The 24,454-nt window shown below is 50.3% G+C and overlaps 1 protein-coding gene across 1 annotated transcript in view; it reads right to left on the minus strand.

The window, feature by feature from the left end:
* Positions 1 to 24,454, minus strand: part of LOC140405354 (solute carrier family 26 member 10-like) — a 221,125-nt gene that overhangs the window by 192,849 nt on the left and 3,822 nt on the right. Inside the window, 4 exon segments of the mRNA XM_072493662.1 lie at positions 1,212 to 1,364; positions 7,022 to 7,186; positions 9,952 to 10,109; positions 11,995 to 12,105. Of these exon segments, the coding sequence (XP_072349763.1) occupies positions 1,212 to 1,364; positions 7,022 to 7,186; positions 9,952 to 10,109; positions 11,995 to 12,105 (587 nt within the window).

Genomic DNA, 24,454 nt, shown 5'->3' on the forward strand with positions numbered 1-24,454 from the left:
GAGTACAGATGCTTGAGGGTGATCTGATAGGGGTGTTTGAAACGTTAAAGGGATTCAGGAAGGCAGTTAGAGAGGAAATGTTTCCTCTGGTAGGGGTGCAGGGAGGACAGTCCAGAACAAGGGGTGGCAGAATCTTAGAAAGGGATAAATTGTCCTTAGTGTCCAAAGATGTGCAGGTTAGGTGGATTGGCCATGATAAATTGTCCCTTAGTGTCCAAAGATGATGTGCAGGTTAGGTGGATTGGCCATGTTAAATTGTCCCTTAGTGTCCAAAGATGTGCAGGTTAGGTGGATTGGCCATGTTAAATTGTCCCTTAGTGTCCAAAGATGTACAGGTTAGGTGGATTGGCCATGTTAAATTGTCCCTTCGTGTCCAAAGATGTGCAGGTTAGGTGGATTGGCCATGATAAATTGTCCCTTAGTGTCCAAAGATGTGCAGGTTAGGTGGATTGGCCATGATAAATTGTCCCTTAGTGTCCAAAGATGTGCAGGTTAGGTGGATTGGTCATGATAAATTGTCCCTTAGTGTCCAAAGATGTGCAGGTTCGGTGGATTGGCCATGATAAATTGTCCCTTAGTGTCCAAAGATGTGCAGGTTAGATGGATTGGCCGTGTTAAATTGTCCCTTAGTGTCCAAAGATGTGCAGGTTAGGTGGATTTGCCATGTTAAATTGTCCCTGAGTGTCCAAAGATGTGCAGGTTCGGTGGATTGGCCGTGTTAAATTGTCCCTCAGTGTCCAAAGATGTGCAGGTTAGGTGGATTGGCCATGCTAAATTGTCCCTTAGTGTCCAAAGATGTGCAGGTTCGGTGGATTGGCCGTGTTAAATTGCCCTTAGTGTCCAAAGATGTACAGGTTAGGTGGGGTTACAGGGATAGGGCGGGGGAGCGGGCATAAGTAGGGTGCTCTTTCAGAGGGCCGGTGTAGGCCCGACGGGTCAAATGGCTTCCTTCTAAACTGAAGGGATTCTATGGACTATTTTTCTATGGATGCTAAGGGGTCTGGAACCAAATTGGGAGTTAAGATACGGATGAACCATGCTGGAATTGAAAGCCTGAAGGACTGAATAGCCTCATCCTCGTCGGAATTGCATACATTAAACTCATGGTCTTGAAGTGTTGAGCTGTACATTTCCAGTCTGAAGTTGTGGAATCGTACACTGTCTATCTCACGAGGGGTAAGCGCTGATGGTGCATGCGCCTATTCCCTCACCATGATCATCTCGATAGGGATGGGAGTGCGAAGCTTCTCCCTGAAGCGGCTGCTGATTTCTTTCGTCGGAATAAGCACGCTGAGGCAGGTAAGGGAAATAATCAGCTCGACAATGTTGGTCATGGAGAGAGCTCCAATTATTGACGCCAGTGTCTAAAGAGAAAGGAAAGTTATTTTGGTTGGTTAAAAAAAACTTTCACCCTTTTGGTTTCATCTGATGTAGTTTTTTTGTTCCGAAGGCGTCCTCTGTTTTTTCATTGCTTCACACTGTGCACCATTCCCTGACCAGGTGACCTGGCCACAGGTAAGTACATCCCCAGACCAATGGCACTCAGAACATGGACCACAAACTGCTTGCTCATTTACAGAGATGACTTCACCTCAACGCTCCCCACAGACACCAGGGGAGCCTATCAGGACAATCCTCAAACTAAACAGTGATTTCCCAACCAATAGCCGGAATTCTCCGGCCGTTCACTGGCGGTGCTCCCACTGGCAGCGCACCCCTTCCTGACGGCGTAGAGAAACACGTGGCTCGGGCACCGGAGAATCCCGGGAACCAAGACAGGGTGGAACGCGCACTTTCCTGATCTGTGGAAAATCTCCTCTATTCTTCCATTTCAGGCCTTCCTGACTGTGGAATGTTGGCCAGCCTGGGATTTAGTGTTGTTCCATCTCCTTTCCTACCTCTCCAGCGACAGCAGGCATCGGGAACCTATCAATTGTCATCCCAGCTTCCATCCAGTGATAAAAAGCTCCCCCCCCCCCCCCCCCCCCCCCCCCCCCCTCACAATTTAAAAGGATGATTCAGGGATTTTGTCTTCATTTGGGGATAGGCCAGCTTCCAATTGGCCACTAACCCCCACGATCGCATGGTTGAAGTCAGGAGCTCACACTGGGCAACCACCAATGAATGCCCACCTCCCATTGCTCCCTGGCGCACCAGTGATCATCGGGCTCTCAACTAGAAAATGGCACTGAGCTGGGAACGCTGGCACCTTTTGCCCACCTCCCGCTCGCTACCACACTTTGAATCTGCCAAGAGAAGCCAATGAATTTCAAGATGCCAAACCACCCTGGCGTGCGGCGTGAGAACAAACAGCAGTCAACCCTCGCACAGGAAAAGAATGAACTGGAAACATAAAAGTCAAATTGCTGCGACGGGACCTCCGAAAGGCATTGGCCTCGTGAGGGTGGCCAGGTTAGGAGGTCATATTTCTGTGTTGTAGCCCCGATTTTACAAGACGTACAAACCACGGGCAGTGCCCATATCCAAAGAAAGCTGGCATTGGCATATTGTGGGAGGTTAGTTGCTCCTTCACATTCTAGTTTGGTTCCCTTCACAAGAACAGCTGCCATAAGGAGAATGGGGGGTGGAATCTGCCCTGACAGTAGTCCCGCTACTTACAGCGAAAATGAAGCAAAGCTTAGCCTGATATTTGCTCATGTATCACTTCCTGCCTCCTGCTGAGTCATGCAGCATGTACGTCGAGATTTTCAAATCATTGAAAGCCATAAATATGCAAACAAAGCACTGGGGTTGATTTTTAAATGGGTACAATTCAAAAGCAGAGACATTCTGTTAACTTTTATCGAGCCTTGGTTAAACAACACTCAGGACACGGTGCACGGTTCTGGTCTCCAAAATCGAAAAAAGGATACAGAGGTCCTCGAGAAAGTGCAAACAACATTTGCAGGAACAATACCAGATCCGAGAGGTTATAATTATCAGGGAAGACCAAATTGATTGGGGCTTTTTTTTCTTCAGAGAAGCGAAGGCTTAGGGCTGACCAAACAAAGGTCTTTAAATTTATAGTACAGATTGCGGGTCAGATTTTCTCAGAGTTACGCCAAGTCCAGACACCTTTGAAAACGGCGGGTGGGATGTGGAGATCTCGCCCGCATTTCTTTTTTTTAAATTTAGAGTACCCAATTAATTTTTTCCAATTAAGGGGCAATTTAGCGTGGCTAATCCACCCACCCTGCACATCTTTGTGTTGTGGGGGCGAAACCCACGCAAACACGGGGAGAATGTGCAAACTCCACACGGGCCGGGATCGAACCCGGGACCTTGGAGCCGTGAGGCAGCAGTGCTAACCATTGTGCCACATGCTGCCCCTCGCCCCATTTCCAGCAGGTCCCATTTTTGATGGCAGGAGGAAGGGGGCAACAGATTTTATTTAAAAAAAATATATACTTTTATTCTCCTTTTTCACATTTTCTCCCGAATTTACACCCATCAACAATAAACAATAAAGATATGTCAGTCCCCATAATAACAACGATCCCATCTACCCACCGACCCCCAAACCTCAACCCGCATGTTTACATAAACAAATGACAAAAAGGAATCAGGGATTACCCATAGTCACCCTGATTATACCCCCTCCTCCCCCGCCCCCCCAACTAATGTTCGATGTTATCCAGTTCGATGTTATCCACTAATAAATAGTGCCCATGACTTGTAGAACCCCTGCAAGCTTCCCCTCAGTTAGAACTTAACCTTCTCAAGGGTCAAGTATTCCAACAGGTCCCCCCGCCACGCCAGGGCTCAGGGTGGAGAGGCTGCTCTCCAACCCAGCAGGATCCGCCTTCGGGCGATCAACGAGGCGAAGGCTATGATATCTGCCTCCGCTCCCGTTTCGAACCCTGGCTGGTCCGACACCCCGAATATGGCCTCCTGGGGACCCGGGTCCAGTTTCACATGCACCACCTTGGAAATTACCCTAAACACCTCCTTCCAGTACTCCCCTAGCTTTGGACAGGACCAAAACATATGAACGTGATTCGCGGGCCCCCCCCCCCCGCAACGCTCACACACATCCTCTACTCCTTCAAAAAATTGGAGGGGCAACAGATTTTAACACTTGAGGGGATTTAAAATTTTTCAATTGGTTTCACGAATTAAAGTTATTTCAGCATCAAGTGATCGTTATATCAGACTGTTATAACTTTAATCTTTTTACATCTCCACAGGGCTCCTGAAGTTTACCCATGGTGGATAGTGAGTGAATGGCACCTAACCTGTACATCTTTGGACACTAAGAGACAATTTAACACGGCCAATCCACCTAACCTGCACATCTTTGGACATTAAGGGACAATTTATCATGGCCAATCCACCTAACCTGCACATCTTTGGACACAAAGGGACAATTTAACATGGCCAATCCACCTAACCTGCACATCTTTGGACACTAAGGGGCAATTTAACATAGCCAATCCAACTAACCTGCACATCTTTGGACACTAAGGGGCAATTTAACATGGCCAATCCACCTAACTTGCACATTTTTGGACACTAAGGGACAAGTTATCATGGCCAATCCACCTCACCTGCACATCTTTGGACACCAACGGACAATTTATCATGGCCAATCCACCTAACCTGCACATCTTTGGACACTAAGGGACAATTTATCATGGCCAATCCACCTAACCTGCACATCTTTGGACACTAAGGGACAATTTATCATGGCCAATCCACCTAACTTGCACATCTTTGGACACTAAGGGACAATTTATCACGGCCAATCCACCTAACTTGCACATCTTTGGACATTAAGGGCCAATTTAACACGGCTAATCCACCTAACCTGCACATCGTTGGACACTAAGGGACAATTTAACATGGCCAATCCACCTAACCTGCACATCTTTGGACACTATGGGCAATTTATCATGGCCAATCCACCTAACCTGCACATCTTTGGACACTAAGGGACAATTTAGCATGGCCAATCCCCCTAACCTGCACATCTTTGGACACTATGGGCAATTTATCATGGCCAATCCACCTAACCTGCACATCTTTGGACACGAAGGGACAATTTAACATGGCCAATCCACCTAACCTGCACATCTTTGGACACTAAGGGACAATTTATCGTGGACAATCCACCTAACCTGCACATCTTTGGACACAAAGGACAATTTAACATGGCCAATCCACCGAACCTGCACATCTTTGAACACTAAGGGACAATTTAGCATGGCCAATCCACCTAACCTGTACATCTTTGGACACTAAGGGACAATTTAACATGGCCAATCCACCTAACCTGCACATCTTTGGACACTAAGGGACAATTTAGCACGGCCAATCCACCTAACCTGCACATCTTTGGACACTAAAGGACAATTTAACATGGCCAATCCACCTAACCTGTACATGCCTGGACACTGAGGGACAATTTAACATGGCCAATCCACCTAACCTGCACATCTTTGGACACTCAGGGACAATTTATCATGGCCAATCCACCTAACCTGCACATCTTTGGACACTAAGGGACAATTTAACACGGCCAATCCACCTAACCTGCACATCTTTGGACACTGAGGGACAATTTATCATGGCCAATCCACCCAACCTGTACATCTTTGGACACTATGGGACAATTTAACATGGCCAATCCACCTAACCTGTACATCTTTGGACACTAAGTGACAATTTATCACGGCCAATCCACCTAACCTGTACATCTTTGGACACTAAGGGACAATTTAACGGCCAATCCACCTAACCTGCACATCTTTGGACACTGAGGGACAATTTAACATGGCCAATCCACCTAACCTACACATCTTTGGACACTAAGGGACAATTTAACACGGCCAATCCACCTAACCTGCACATCTTTGGACACTAAGGGACAATTTATCATGGCCAATCCACCTAACCTGCACATCTTTGGACACTGAGGGACAATTTAACATGGTCAATCCACCTAACCTGCACATCTTTGGCCACTAAGGGACAATTTATCATGGCCAATCCACCTAACCTGCACATCTTTGGACACTGTGGGACAATTTAACATGGCCAATCCACCTAACCGACACATCTTTGGACACTGTGGGCAGTTTATCATGGCCAATCCACCTAACCTGCACATCTTTGGACACTAAGGGCCAATTTAACACGGCCAATCCACCTAACCTGTACATCTTGGGACACTAAGGGACAATTTAGCATGTCCAATCCACCTAACCTGCACATCTTTGGACACTAAGGGACAATTTATCATGGCCAATCCACCTAACCTGTACATCTTTGAACACTAAGGGACAATTTATCACGGCCAATCCACCTAACCTGCACATCTTTGGACACTAAGGGACAATTTAACATGGCCAATCCACCTAACCTGCACATCTTTGGACACTAAGGGACAATTTATCACGGCCAATCCACCTAACCTGCACATCTTTGGACACTATGGGACAATTTAACATGGCCAATCCACCTAACTTCCACATCTTTGGACACTGAGGGACAATTTAACATGGCCAATCCACCTAACCTGCACATCTTTGGACTGCGGGAGGAAACCGGAGCACCCGGAGAAGACCCACACAGACACAGGGAGAACGTGCAGACTCCACACAGACCCGAAGGCCGGAATTGAACCCGGGTCCCTGGCGCTGTGAGGCAGCAGTGCTAACCACTGTGCCACCGTATCGCCCCAGGAAATTCAACAGTAAATTCAGGAGAATTTCAACCAGATACTTGATCTCGCTACCAGAAGGAATGATTGAGGCATATAGCCTGGGTGCATGTAAAAGGAAGCGAGATAAACATGTGGAAGAAAGGCTATGTTGGCAGTTGAGATAAAGCAGCGGTGGGAGGAAGTTTGTGTGGAGCTGAACCACCAGCACGGACCAGGAGGGCCAAATGGCCTGTTTCTGAGCTGGGAATATCTTGTCATTGGACAATGGGAAGCAAGTGGTATTTCGAGAGGTCATGCTAAAGGTACAGGAGTAGGAGCCGGGCAAATGCGGGGCATTCGCCTGGCATGAATGCTAACCTTAAATATGGTGAAGGGTCCTGTGAGCCGGGGCAGCCGCAGTCCGAGCATGGTGTTGAGCTGGGAGATGGTGACGTGAAAAGCAGTGCCGCTGGTAAACGCCTTCACAATTGGGTCTGACAGGTAAGTGGACAGGAATCCCAGCTGCAGGACAAACATACAGACCTAGAAGAGAAAGGAACATGTCGGCACAATGTGAACACTGAGACTGGGAGCACGCACACACTGATTCACAGAGACATTCTACATGTACACAGTGAAGGAAGACAGTATGTATATTTTATGCGGAAGCTTCTCTTTATTTAACCAACCGGATGTCCACCGAGTCATAAAGGTCTAGAACAGAGAAAAGGCTATTCGGCCCATCGTATCTGCGCCAGTCAGAAACACCCACCTAACTATTTTAATCCCATTTCCCAGCGCTTAGCCGTGTCTGCCTTGACATCACAAGCGCACATCTAAATGCTTCTTGAATGTTCTGAGGGTCTCTGCCTCCACCCCCCTTTCAGGCAGCGAGTTCCAGACTCCCACCCCCCCTCTGGGGAAAAACGTTTTTCCTCACATCCCCTCAATAATAATAATAATCATTTTTATTATTGTCACAAGCAGGTTTACATTAACACCGCAATAAAGTTACTGTGAAAATCCCCTAGTCGCCACATTCCGGCACCTGTTCGGGTCACAGAGGGAGAATTCAGAATGTCCAATTCACCCAACAGCACGTCTTTCGGGACTTGTGGGAGGAAACCGGAGCACCCGGAGGAAACCCACGCAGACACGGGGAGAACGTGCAGACTCCGCACAGAGAGTGACCCAAGCCGGGAATCGAACCCGGGACCCTGGAGCTGTGAAGCCACAGTGCTCACCACTGTGCTACCGTGCCGATTGCCTCCTGCCCCCTCACCTTAAATCTCTGCTCCCTGCTCAGTGACCCCTCCACCAAGGGGAAAGTTTCTTCCTGTTTACTCTATCTGTGCCCCTCATAATTTTATACATCTCAATCCCGTCCCCCCTCAGTCTCCTCTGCTCCAAGGAAAACAACCCTAGTCTATCCAATCTCTCTTCATAGCTAAAACTCTCATAGAATTAACAGTGCAGAAGGAGGCCATTCGGCCCATCGAGTCTGCACTGGCTCTTGGAAAGAGCACCCTACCCAAGGTCAACACCTCCACCCTATCCCCATAACCCAGCAACCCCACCCAACACTAAGGGCAATTTTGGACACTAAGGGCAATTTATCATGGCCAATCCACCTAATCTGCACATCTCCAGCCCAGGCACCTTTTATAAGGTGTTACTACTATAAATTATAAATTTAGGGCAAAAGAAGGCATTTTTTCTCTTTTTTTGTGTTGTTTTTTTTCCCCTCCTGTGAGGTGAAGCCCGGCCACATTTCTCTCCATGCAGCAGGGGACTAGTGTGCTGCATGATGCCTATTGGAGCAACTGAGTGAAAGAACACAAAGTAACTGAGGGAGAAAGAAAAGGGGGTGGACTCCAAAACGCCGGGCGCAGCACAACCCAAAAAGAACAAAAAGGAGAAACGAAACCTTAACAAAAAGCCGTCAAATGAAAGTGTGAGAATCGGGGTCAGTCCGGCAGGGGTTTCCTGTCCGGCCCTGCGGGGCCCAGCGAGCCCGGAAAGCTTCGAGTGTGCCCGTGGACAGCGCCTGCCCCCGCTCCAGGGACCCCCGGCCGCCACCCAGGCCGCGGGAGAGGGGCGGACAGCCGGGCCGGACGGCCCCCTCAGTCGCCCGCTGCCTGGACCTAGAAATGGGAAGTTTGGCCCGGCCCAGGAGCAGGTTCACGGGGAGACCCTCCGCCTTCCCCGCCCCCCCCCCCGCCGCACCGGGTGTCCGTAGATCAGGAGCGTGGGGCTGAAGCGCAAAGAAAACCTCAACAACAACGTGGTCGAGAAATCAAAGCGGGAGAGCAGCCGAGGACAGACAACATGGACACGCTCCACGGTCTCCACCAGGCCGCGGGAGAGGCAGGTCTGTGGGGAGGCCGAGAAGTGATAGACTCTGTGATCGGGCGGCACTGCCGCGGGCAGCACCCTCCCCCCCAGCTCCCCCAGTTCTATGGGGAGGACACCTCGGTCGAGGCCCCCCAGCAGGGAGCTCCGCTGCCGGACGCGTGTGGGGAGGGCGGGCCAGGTAAAGGAGGTGGAAGGTGTGCAGCAGCAGGCCGGACAGGAAACCCCTCCGCGCGGTGCCCAGAGGCCCGGAGGGGATTTCCACCAGGCGGCTGTGGGGCGCCGGCGCCCGGCGGGTGCACCGGGGCCTGGGACCAATGTGGAATTCCGTCCGAGCAGGTGTCCGCTCAGCGGGGATGCCAACCTCACAACCAGGCCGCCTCTAGCTCCAGTGTGCCCGCGGGGCCGGGCACGGCCGTCTTGAGGCCTTGGATGGCACTGGCTGCGCGCCAGACAGACACCGCGCTCAGCGAGCTCGTGGGGTGTCAGCCAGCCCGCCCCTCCGCCACCCAGCATGTCCCAGATTCTGGTCACCCCGGCATCCACAGCCCGCCGCTCCGCCAGCCACCGGAATAGAAATTGGCGGAAGTGCGGTTCCTGAGCAGCGACTCCCTTACGAGGGCCACCACTCCTGATGGGGGAGAGCTGTGGCGCCTGGATGATCTTCAATTCTCATCAACAGCTATGAGCTTCCAGTGGCCACAGTAACCCTGGACTGGCAGGTGAATGAGCAGCAATGAGTCCCCTTGCCTCTGGCAGTGATCCCTAACAGAAATCATCCAAAAATATCAGGGAAGAGCAAGGCTGCGAGGTCGCCAAGATTAGATGACTTTCATTGTTTGGCCTCAAGGCATAGGAGGGTGGTGGAGCTTGTCAAACGAAACCCCGGCAAACCTCAGCACCATCTGGAGAGGATGGGGAATAACAGAAAGAGGAGGAAGAGTGAAAGCAATTACCATCATAAGCCCAGAGAGGAAGGCCACTGCTGATGCAACGGATATTCTTTGTTTCTCGAGCTCTGGGTCTCCTACGCTTGTTATGTTCCACCCCATTTTCTGCGGCACCAAACGCTCAACGATAGAACCAGTCATCAAACTAATCCCAGCAAAAGTACCTAGCAAGAGTGAAATGTATGGTTAACAGTGAGGGCTGGTGCCTAACCAGCACTGATACAAAGCAGAAACACAACGCTCACTCTTCCCTCCAATTTAGGCTCCATTTTATCTTGAAATGGCCCAGTGGGTACCATTTCCACCTGCATCAGAAGACGATGGGCTTCAAAGCAGAGAGACCAGGGCTCACCATCTTGGATAACTCTGCAGTATAGCACACAGAGTGCTGCCTTCTCAATCTTCTGTCTCTCTTCCAGCTACTTGTTCAGGTGGGAGTGAAAGAAAAACAGAGGAGATCTCCCTGGTTACCGGGCCAACGTTGATCCCTCAACCTCTCTCATCAGTCACCATGCCCTGAATGGGCGTTGGTGACAATGGACTTCTGGGTTGGTCCATGACTATGTTGGCAGGGGTTTGCCCTTGCCTTCTGCAGTATGTCTGACCATGGCACTCGCACCCTCTTACCGCCTACCCTCGGGCATTTTGGACGGGGAGGCGATTGTGCAGTGGTATTGCCACTGGACGAGTAATCCAGTGATCCAGGATAAAGTTCTGGGGACCTGGGTTCAAATCCCAACACAGCAGATGGTTTAATGTGAACCCAATACCATAGAATCCATAGAATCGACACAGTGCAGAAGGAGGACATTCGGTCCATCGAGTTTAATGTGAACCCAATACCATAGAATCCATAGAATCGACACAGTGCAGAAGGAGGACATTCGGCCCATCGAGTCTGCACCGACCCTCTGAAAGAGCACCCTACCTAGGCCCACTGCCCGCCCTATCCCAGTAACCCCACCTAACCGGCACATCTTTGGACACTGAGGGACAATTCTTTTTATCATGGCCAATCCACCTAACCTCCTCATTTTTGGACTGTGGGAGGAAACCGGAGCACCCGGAGGAAACCCACGCACACACGGGGAGGACGTGCAGACTCCGCACAGTGACCCAAACCCGGGATTGGACCTGGGTTCCTAGTGCTGTGAGGCAGCAGTGCTAACCACTTGCCACCGTGCCTCACCAATGATGACAATTGAAACCGTTGTCGATTGCCTTAAAAACCCATCTGGTTCACTAATGTCCTTTAGGGAAGGAAATCTGCCGTCCTTACCCGGTCTGGCCTACATGTGACTCCAGATGTGGTTGACTGTCAAATGCCCCTTTGAGATGACTGAGCAAGCCACTCAGTTCAAGGGCAATAAATGTTGGTCCACCCAGTGATGCCCACATCCCATTACAGGCAGAGACCCAAGCCGGGAATCGAATCTGGGTCCCAGGCGCTGTGAAGCAACAGTGCTACCCACTGTGCTACCGTGCTGCCCTTAGCTCTCTCTCTACTTTACTGAAAGGCAATCTCTACACAATAGTACAGCAAGTATCCCCGTATTTGCTAACTTTATTTACAAGTGGCTTTTGACCTGCAATGGGATTTGCTTAATTGGAGGTAGAGAAGATGTAAATGAGTTCAGGTGTTTCCTTTTGTTTTAAGAATTGTTTAACTGTTAATTGAAAAACGACTTTTTGTGATGTTAATGTGTTTACTCCTGTGTTTATAATAATATTTGTTTAATATAAAAGGTCCCTCTGTGTCAGTAGAATCATTCCTGGAACGAAGTATCGTTTCCTCACAATTTTATTGTTGGGGTTTATCGTTTGGTTTGCGAATATAAATTGGGGCCTGGTCAGGCACCGTCACATCCATATTCCATTCACTCCAATGTGTACACATGATGCAATTCCTCGACTGCCCTGTCACACAGAGTGATGTTCAAGTCGGCCCCACCAGCCTCCTTTATACAGGTGAGCATGAGGGCATTCCCTGCGATTCTGTCTCGGAACATAAACCTCATCCATGGTGTAACCTGGGAACAAAGACCGTACCTGTGGATACATGCCGTCCTGTTCCAAAAAGCATGTACAGCACAACAGGGAAGAATGAGGTGTAGAGTCCATAGATTGGGGCCACCGAGGTCAGCAGGGCAAAGGCCATCCCTGGTGAGAGATAAAGAGTTTCAAAAAAAACAATTCCACCATTCAGCTCATCCACTTGTTGGGAGGATGTTTGGGGAAGACAAGCAGCCAGATTCTCCGTTCCTGAGACTAAGTGTTGATGCCGGGGCAGAATTCGTCAACTTTCACGACAACAAAACTGGTGATTAGGCGACAGTGGAGGGCCAGCACCGGGGCCACGTGGAACACAATCGATTCCAGTGGAAACGGTGCGGGATTGGCCGGGTCCGTGACAGACACTCGGGAGGCTGACAGGCTGCAGACACACACACACATTACACTCCCCACACACACTCATCCCAGCCGCACACACACATTACACTCCCCACACACACTCATCCCAGCCACACACACACATTACACTCCCCACACACACTCATCCCAGCCGCACACACACATTACACTCCCCACACACACTCATCCCAGCCGCACACACACATTACACTCCCCACACACACTCATCCCAGCCGCACACACACATTACACTCCCCACACACACCCATCCCAGCCGCACACACACATTACACTCCCCACACACACCCATCCCAGCTGCACACACATTACACTCCCCACACACACTCATCCCAGCCACACACACACATTACACTCGCCACACACACTCATCCCAGCCGCACACACACATTACACTCCCCACACACTCATCCCAGCCGCACACACACATTACACTCCCCACACACACTCATCCCAGCCACACACACACATTACACTCCCCACACACACTCATCCCAGCCACACACACACATTACACTCCCCACACACACTCATCCCAGACACACACACACATTACACTCCCCACACACACTCATCCCAGCCCCACACACACATTACACTCCCCACACACACTCATCCCAGCCGCACACACACATTACACTCCCCACACACACTCATCCCAGCCGCACACACACATTACACTCCCCACACACACTCATCCCAGCCGCACACACACATTACACTCCCCACACACACTCACCCCAGCCCCACACACACATTACACTCCCCACACACACTCATCCCAGCCCCACACACACATTACACTCCCCACACACACTCACCCAGCCACACACACACATTACACTCCCCACACACACTCACCCCAGCCCCACACACACATTACACTCCCCACACACACTCACCCCAGCCCCACACACACATTACACTCCCCACACACACTCATCCCAGCCACACACACACATTACACTCCCCACACACACTCACCCCAGCCCCACACACACATTACACGCCCCACACACACTCACCCCAGCCCCACACACACATTACACTCCCCACACACACTCACCCCAGCCCCACACACACATTACACTCCCCACACACACTCATCCCAGCCACACACACACATTACACTCCCCACACACACTCATCCCAGCCGCACACACACATTACACTCCCCACACACACTCATCCCAGCCGCACACACACATTACACTCCCCACACACACTCATCCCAGCCGCACACACACATTACACTCCCCACACACACTCACCCCAGCCCCACACACACATTACACTCCCCACACACACTCACCCCAGCCACACACACACATTACACTCCCCACACACACTCATCCCAGCCGCACACACACATTACACTCCCCACACACACTCATCCCAGCCGCACACACACATTACACTCCCCACACACACTCATCCCAGCCGCACACACACATTACACTCCCCACACACACTCATCCCAGCCACACACACACATTACACTCCCCACACACACTCATCCCAGCCACACACCCACATTACACTCCCCACACACACTCATCCCAGCCACACACCCACATTACACTCCCCACACACACTCACCCCAGCCACACACACACATTACACTCCCCACACACACTCATCCCAGCCACACACACACATTACACTCCCCACACACAATCATCCCAGCCGCACACACACATTACACTCCCCACACACACTCATCCCAGCCGCACACACACATTACACTCCCCACACACACTCACCCCAGCCCCACACACACATTACACTCCCCACACACACTCACCCCAGCCACACACACACATTACACTCCCCACACACACTCATCCCAGCCGCACACACACATTACACTCCCCACACACACTCATCCCAGCCGCACACACACATTACACTCCCCACACACACTCATCCCAGCCGCACACACACATTACACTCCCCACACACACTCATCCCAGCCACACACACACATTACACTCCCCACACACACTCATCCCAGCCACACACCCACATTACACTCCCCACACACACTCATCCCAGCCACACACCCACATTACACTCCCCACACACACTCACCCCAGCCACACACACACATTACACTCCCCACACACACTCATCCCAGCCACACACACACATTACACTCCCCACACACAATCATCCCAGCCGCACACACACATTACACTCCCCACACACACTCATCCCAGCCGCACACACACATTACACTCCCCACACACACTCATCCCAGCCGCACACACACATTACACTCCCCACACACACTCACCCCAGCCGCACACACATTACACTCCCCACACACACTCATCCCAGCCACACACACACATTACACTCCCCACACACACTCATCCCAGCCGCACATACACATTACACTCCCCACACACACTCATCCCAGCCACACACACACATTACACTCCCCACACACACGCATCCCAGCCGCACACACACATTACACTCCCCACACGCACTCATCCCAGCCACACACACACATTACACTCCCCACACACACGCATCCCAGCCGCACACACATTACACTCCCCACACACACTCATCCCAGCCACACACACACATTACACTCCCCACACACCCTTATCCCAGCTACACACACACATTACACTCCCCACGCACACTCACCCCAGCCGCACACACAGATTACACTCCCCACACACACTCACCCCAGCCGCACATACACATTACACTCCCCACACACACTCATCCCAGCCGCACATACACATTACACACCCCACACACACTCATCCCAGCCACACACACATTACACTCCCCACACACACTCATCCCAGCCGCACACACACATTACACTCCCCACACACACTCATCCCAGCCACACACACACATTACACTCCCCACACACACACATCCCAGCCGCACATACACATTACACACCCCACACACACTCATCCCAGCCACACACACATTACACTCCCCACACACACTCATCCCAGCCGCCCACACACATTACACTCCCCACACACACTCATCCCAGCCGCACACACATTACACTCCCCACACACACTCATCCCAGCCACACACACACATTACACTCCCCACACGCACTCATCCCAGCCGCACACACATTACACTCCCCACACACACTCACCCCAGCGGCATACACACATTACACTCCCCACACACACTCATCCCAGCCACACACACACATTACACTCCCCACACACACTCATCCCAGCCGCACACACATTACACTCCCCACACACACTCATCCCAGCCTCACACACACATTACACTCCCCACACACACTCATCCCAGCCGCACACACACATTACACTCCCCACACACACTCATCCCAGCCGCACACACACATTACACTCCGCACACACACTCACCCCAGCCGCACACACACATTACACTCCCCACACACACTCATCCCAGCGGCATACACACATTACACTGCCCACACACACTCATCCCAGCCGCACACACACATTACACTCCCCACACACACTCACCCCAGCCGCACACACACATTACACTCCCCACACGCACTCATCCCAGCCGCACACACACATTACACTCCCCACACACACTCACCCCAGCCACACACACACATTACACTCCCCACACACACTCATCCCAGCCGCACACACATATTACACTCCCCACACACATTACACTCCCCACACACACTCATCCCAGCCGCGCACACACATTACACTCCCACACACACTCATCCCAGCCGCACACACACATTACACTCCCCACACACACTCACCCCAGCCGCACACACACATTACACTCCCCACACACACTCATCCCAGCCGCACACACACATTACACTCCCACACACACTCATCCCAGCCGCACACACACATTAAACTCCCCACACACACTCATCCCAGCCGCACACACACATTACACTCCCCACACACACTCAACCCAGCCGCACACACTCATTACACTCCCCACACACACTCACCCCAGCCGCACACACACATTACACTCCCCACACACACTCATCCCAGCCGCACACACACATTACACTCCCCACACGCACTCATCCCAGCCGCACACACACATTACACTCCCCACACACACTCATCCCAGCCGCACACACACATTACACTCCCCACACACACTCATCACAGCCACACACACACATTACACTCCCCACACACACTCATCCCAGCCGCACACACATTACACTCCCCACACACACTCATCCCAGCCGCACACACACATTACACTCCCCACACACACTCATCCCAGCCGCACACACATTACACTCCCCACACACATTACACTCCCCACACACACTCATCCCAGCCGCACACACACATTACACTCCCCACACACACTCATCCCAGCCGCACACACACATTACACTCCCCACACACACTCATCCCAGCCGCACACACATTACACTCCCCACACACATTACACTCCCCACACACACTCATCCCAGCCGCACACACACATTACACTCCCCACACACACTCATCCCAGCCGCACACACACATTACACTCCCCACACACACTCATCCCAGCCTCACACACACACTACACTCCCCACACACACTCATCCCAGCCGCACACACACATTACACTCCCCACACACACTCATCCCAGCCGCACACACACATTACACTCCCCACACACACTCATCCCAGCCTCACACACACACTACACTCCCCACACACACTCATCCCAGCCGCACACACACATTACACTCCCCACACACACTCATCCCAGCCGCACACACATTACACTCCCCACACACACTCATCCCAGCCGCACACACATTACACTCCCCACACACACTCATCCCAGCCGCACACACATTACACTCCCCACACACACTCATCCCAGCCGCGCACACACATTACACTCCCCACACACACTCATCCCAGCCCCACACACATTACACTCCCCACACACACTCATCCCAGCCGCACACACATTACACTCCCCACACACACTCATCCCAGCCCCACACACATTACACTCCCCACACACACTCATCCCAGCCGCACACACATTACACTCCCCACACACACTCATCCAAGCCGCACACACACATTACACTCCCCACACACACTCATCCCAGCCGCACACACACATTACACTCCCCACACACACTCATCCCAGCCGCACACACACATTACACTCCCCACACACACTCATCCCAGCCGCACACACACATTACACTCCCCACACACACTCATCCCAGCCGCACATACACATTACACTCCCCACACACACTCATCCCAGCCCCACACACATTACACTCCCCACACACACTCATCCCAGCCGCACACACATTACACTCCCCACACACACTCATCCAAGCCGCACACACACATTACACTCCCCACACACACTCATCCCAGCCGCACACACACATTACACTCCCCACACACACTCATCCCAGCCGCACACACACATTACACTCCCCACACACACTCATCCCAGCCGCACACACACATTACACTCCCCACACACACTCATCCCAGCCGCACATACACATTACACTCCCCACACACACTCATCCCAGTCAACAAGATGCCACTGGTTGTGCTGGAGCGGCCCATACAGCTGATGTATATGCTGGGGTAGAGGGCACGTAGCGGGCGGCAGGTGTGGGTGGGGCGGGGTGGTTTTGGTGGCCTGGGGGGGGGGCGGGGACACCTAAATGACCCGAGGCCCGAAGCTCACAGCGGGCAGTCAGCGGTGTGCGCAGCTGCATGGCTGCCTTGCCGGCTGCAGCAATGGTGCTCCGTGCCCGTCCACCCCGACCCCGCAGCCCACCTCCTGGCCCCCCCCCCCCGCTACTCCCCCCGGGCCTGGCAGAAGCCCCCCGGCCCTGGCAGAAGCCCCCCGGCCCCGGCAGTAGCCCCCTGGCCAGCGGCACAGCGGCTAGCACACTGTGGCGATGTTGGACACTCTCCGTCCCCCCTCGCTCCCCCTCAGCAGCCACGGCGCCGGTTTCACGGTGTTAAAAGCACAAGTGAACCGCGGCATCGGGAACTCCGCCCGTCGGAGGCGGAGAATCGCGGAGGCCGCGGAGAATACCGGGTCGGGCCCTCTGATGACATGCCAACATCCCCCCCCCGCCCACTAAAGGGACAATTTAACATGGCCAATCCACCTAACCTGCACATCTTTGGACACTAAGGGACAATTTATGAGGCCAATCCACCTAACCTGCACATCTTTGGACACTAAGGGACAATTTAACATGGCCAATCCACCTAACCTGTACATCTTTGGACACTAAGGGACAATTTAACATGGCCAATCCACCTAACCTGTACATCTTTGGACACTAAGGGACAATTTAACACGGCCAATCCACCTAACCTGTACATCTTTGGACACTAAGGGACAATTTAACATGGCCAATCCACCTAACCTGTACATCTTTGGACACTAAGGGACAATTTAACATGGCCAATCCACCTAACCTGTACATCTTTGGACACTAAGGGACAATTTAACATGGCCAATCCGCCTAACCTGTACATCTTTGGGCACAAAGGGACAATTTAACATGGCCAATCCACCTAACCTGCACATCTTTGGACACTAAGGGACAATTTAACATGGCCAATCCACCTAACGTGCACATCTTTGGACACTAAGGGACAATTTAGCATGGCCAATCCACCTCACCTGCACATCTTTGGACACTAAGGGACAATTTATTATGGCCAATCCACCTAACGTGCACATCTTTGGACACTAAGGGACAATTTAACACGGTCAATCCACCAAACCTGCACATCTTTGGACACTAAGGGACAATTTAACACGGCCAATCCACCTAACCTGTACATCTTTGGACACTAAGGGACAATTTAACATGGCCAATCCACCTAAGCTGCACATCCTTGGACACTAAGGGACAATTTAACACGGCCAATGCACCTAACCTGCACATCTTTGGACACTAAGGGACAATTTAGCATTGTCAATCCAGCTAACCTGCACAACTTTGGACTCTGAGGGACAATTGATCGCGGCCAATCCACCTAACCTGCACATCTTTGGACACTAAGAGACAAATTATCGTGGCCAATCCACCTAACCTGTACATCTTTGGACACTAAGAGACAATTTAGCATGGCCAATCCACCTAACCTGCACATCTTTGGACACTAAGGGACAATTTATCATGGCCAATCCACCTAACCTGTACATCTTTGGACACTAAGGGACAATTTAACACGCCAATCCACCTAACCAGTACATCTTTGGACACTAAGGGACAATTTATCATGGCCAATCCACCTAACCTGTACATCTTTGGACACTAAGGGACAATTTAACATGGCCAATCCACCTAACCTGTACATCTTTGGACACTAAGGGACAATTTAGCATGGCCAATCCACCTAACCTGCACATCTTTGGACACTAAGGGACAATTTAACATGGCAATTCCACCTAACCTGCACATCTTTGGACACTGAGGGTCAATTTAACACGGCGAATCCACCCAACCTGTCCATCTTTGGACACTAAGGTGCAATTTAGCATGGCCAATCCACCTAACCTGTACATCTTTGGACACTAAGGGACAATTTATCATGGCCAATCCACCTAACCTGTACATCTTTGGACACTAAGGGGCAATTTATCATGGCCAATCCACCTAACCTGCACATCTTTGGACACTAAGGGACAATTTAACATGGCCAATCCACCTACCCTGTACATCTTTGGACACTAAGGGACAATTTAACATGGCCAATCCACCTAACCTGCACATCTTTGGACACTAAGGGACAATTTAACATGGTCAATCCACCTAACCTGCACATCTTTGTACAATAAGGGACAATTTATCATGGCCAATCCACCAAACCTGTACATCTTTGGACACTAAGGGGCAATTTAACACGGCCAATCCACCTAACCTGCACATCTTTGGACACTAAGGGACAATTTAGCATGGCCAATCCACCTAACCTGCACATCTTTGGACAATAAGGGGCAATTTTGCATGGCCAATCCACATAACCTGCACATCTTTGGACACTAAGGGACAATTTAACACGGCCAATCCACCTAACCTGCACATCTTTGGACACTAAGGGACAATTTAGCACGGCCAATCCAACTAACCTGCACATCTTTGGAAACTAAGGGGCAATTTAACATGGCCAATCCAACTAACCTGCACATCTTTGGACACTAAGGGACAATTTATCATGGCCAATCCAACTAACCTGCACATTTTTGGACACTAAGGGACAATTTATCATGGCCAATCCACCTAACCTGCACATCTTTGGACACTAAGGGACAATTTAACACGGCCAATCCACCTAACCTGCACATCTTTGGACACTAAGGGACAATTTAGCAAGGCCAATCCACCTAACCTGCACATCTTTGGACACTAAGGGACAATCCAACATGGCCAATCCACCTAACCTGCACATCTTTGGACACTAAGGGACAATTTATCATGGCCAATCCACCTAACCTGCACATCTTTGGACACTGAGGGACAATTTAACATGGCCAATCCACCTAACCTGTACATCTTTGGACACTAAGGGACTATTTATCACGGTCAATCCAACTAACCTGCACATCTTTGGACACTAAGGGACAATTTATCATGGTCAATCCACCTAACCTGCCCATCTTTGGACACTAAGGAACAATTTAACATGGCCAATCCACCTAACCTGTACATCTTTGGACACTAAGTGCCTATCCACCTAACTTGCACATCTTTGGACACTAAGGGACAATTTATCATGGCCAATCCACCTAACCTGCACATCTTTGGACACTGAGGGACAATTTATCATGGCCAATCCACCTAACCTGTACAACTTTGGACACTAAGGGACAATTTAACACGGCCAATCCACCTAACCAGTACATCTTTGGACACTAAGGGACAATTTATCATGGCCAATCCACCTAACCTGTACATCTTTGGACACTAAGGGGCAATTTAACATGGCCAATCCACCTAACCTGCACATCTTTGGACACTAAGGGACAATTTATCATGGCCAATCCACCTAACCTGCACATCTTTGGACACCGAGGGGCAATTCAACATGGCCAATCCACCCAACCTGTACATCTTTGGATACTGAGGGACAATTTAACATGGCCAATCCACCTAACCTGTACATCTTTGGACACTAAGGGACAATTTATCATGGCCAATCCAACTAACCTGCACATCTTTGGACACTAAGGGACAATTTATCATGGCCAATCCAACTGACCTGCACATCTTTGGACACTAAGGGACAATTTATCATGGTCAATCCACCTAACCTGCACATCTTTGGACACTAAGGAAAAATTTAACATGGCCAATCCACCTAACCTGCACATCTTTGGACACTATGGGACAATTTATCATGGCCAATCCATCTAACCTGCACATCTTTGGATACTAAGGGACAATTTAACGTGGCCAATCCACCTAACCTGCACATCTTTGGACACTAAGGGACAATTTAACATGGCCAATCCACCTAACCTGTACATCTTTGGACACTAAGGGACAATTTAACATGGCCAATCCACCCAACCTGTACATCTTTGGACACTAAGGGACAATTTTGCATGGCCAATCCACCTAACCTGCACATCTTTGGACTCTAAGGGACAATTTAACATGGCCAATCCACCCACCCTGCACATCTTTGGACACCGAGGGGCAATTTACCATGGCCAATCCACCCAACCTGTACATCTTTGGACACTAAGGGACAATTTAGCATGGCCAATCCACCTAACCTGTACATCTTTGGACACTAAGGGACAATTTATCATGGCCAATCCACCTAACCTGTACATCTTTGGACACTAAGGGGCAATTTATCATGACCAATCCACCTAACCTGTACATCTTTGGACACTAAGGGACGATTTAACATGGCCAATCCACCTAACTTGTACATCTTTGGACACTAATGGACAATTTAACACGGCCAATCCACCCAACCTGCACATCTTTGGACACTAAGGGACAATTTAACACGGCCAATCCACCTAACCTGCACATCTTTGGACATTAAAGGACAATTTATCATGGCCAATCCACCTAACCTGCACATCTTTGGACACTGAGGGGCAATTTAACATGGCCAATCCACCCAACCTGTACATCTTTGGACACTAAGGTACAATTTAGCATGGCCAATCCACCTAACCTGTACATCTTTGGACACTAAGGGACAATTTATCATGGCCAATCCACCTAACCTGCACATCTTTGGACACTAAGGGACAATTTAACACGGCCAATCCACCCAACCTGCACATCTTTGGACACTAAGGGACAATTTAACACGGCCAATCCACCTAACCTGTACATCTTTGGACACTAAGGGACAATTTAACACGGCCAATCCACCTAACCTGTACATCTTTGGACACTAAGGGACAATTTAACACGGCCAATCCACCCAACCTGCACATCTTTGGACACTAAGGGACAATTTAACACGGCCAATCCACCTAACCTGTACATCTTTGGACACTAAGGGACAATTTAGCAAGGCCAATCCACCTAACCTGCACATCTTTGGACACTAAGGGACAATCCAACATGGCCAATCCACCTAACCTGCACATCTTTGGACACTAAGGGACAATTTATCATGGCCAATCCACCTAACCTGCACATCATTGGACACTGAGGGACAATTTAACATGGCCAATCCACCTAACCTGTACATCTTTGGACACTAAGGGACTATTTATCACGGTCAATCCAACTAACCTGCACATCTTTGGACACTAAGGGACAATTTATCATGGTCAATCCACCTAACCTGCCCATCTTTGGACACTAAGGAACAATTTAACATGGCCAATCCACCTAACCTGTACATCTTTGGACACTAAGTGCCTATCCACCTAACTTGCACATCTTTGGACACTAAGGGACAATTTATCATGGCCAATCCACCTAACCTGCACATCTTTGGACACTGAGGGACAATTTATCATGGCCAATCCACCTAACCTGTACAACTTTGGACACTAAGGGACAATTTAACACGGCCAATCCACCTAACCAGTACATCTTTGGACACTAAGGGACAATTTATCATGGCCAATCCACCTAACCTGTACATCTTTGGACACTAAGGGGCAATTTAACATGGCCAATCCACCTAACCTGCACATCTTTGGACACTAAGGGACAATTTATCATGGCCAATCCACCTAACCTGCACATCTTTGGACACCGAGGGGCAATTCAACATGGCCAATCCACCCAACCTGTACATCTTTGGATACTGAGGGACAATTTAACATGGCCAATCCACCTAACCTGTACATCTTTGGACACTAAGGGACAATTTATCATGGCCAATCCAACTAACCTGCACATCTTTGGACACTAAGGGACAATTTATCATGGCCAATCCAACTGACCTGCACATCTTTGGACACTAAGGGACAATTTATCATGGTCAATCCACCTAACCTGCACATCTTTGGACACTAAGGAAAAATTTAACATGGCCAATCCACCTAACCTGCACATCTTTGGACACTAAGGGACAATTTATCATGGCCAATCCATCTAACCTGCACATCTTTGGATACTAAGGGACAATTTAACGTGGCCAATCCACCTAACCTGCACATCTTTGGACACTAAGGGACAATTTAACATGGCCAATCCACCTAACCTGTACATCTTTGGACACTAAGGGACAATTTAACATGGCCAATCCACCCAACCTGTACATCTTTGGACACTAAGGGACAATTTTGCATGGCCAATCCACCTAACCTGCACATCTTTGGACTCTAAGGGACAATTTAACATGGCCAATCCACCCACCCTGCACATCTTTGGACACCGAGGGGCAATTTACCATGGCCAATCCACCCAACCTGTACATCTTTGGACACTAAGGGACAATTTAGCATGGCCAATCCACCTAACCTGTACATCTTTGGACACTAAGGGACAATTTATCATGGCCAATCCACCTAACCTGTACATCTTTGGACACTAAGGGGCAATTTATCATGACCAATCCACCTAACCTGTACATCTTTGGACACTAAGGGACGA

This window comes from Scyliorhinus torazame, chromosome X, assembly GCF_047496885.1.
Source record: "Scyliorhinus torazame isolate Kashiwa2021f chromosome X, sScyTor2.1, whole genome shotgun sequence".
Classification (NCBI taxonomy): Eukaryota; Metazoa; Chordata; class Chondrichthyes; order Carcharhiniformes; family Scyliorhinidae; genus Scyliorhinus; species Scyliorhinus torazame.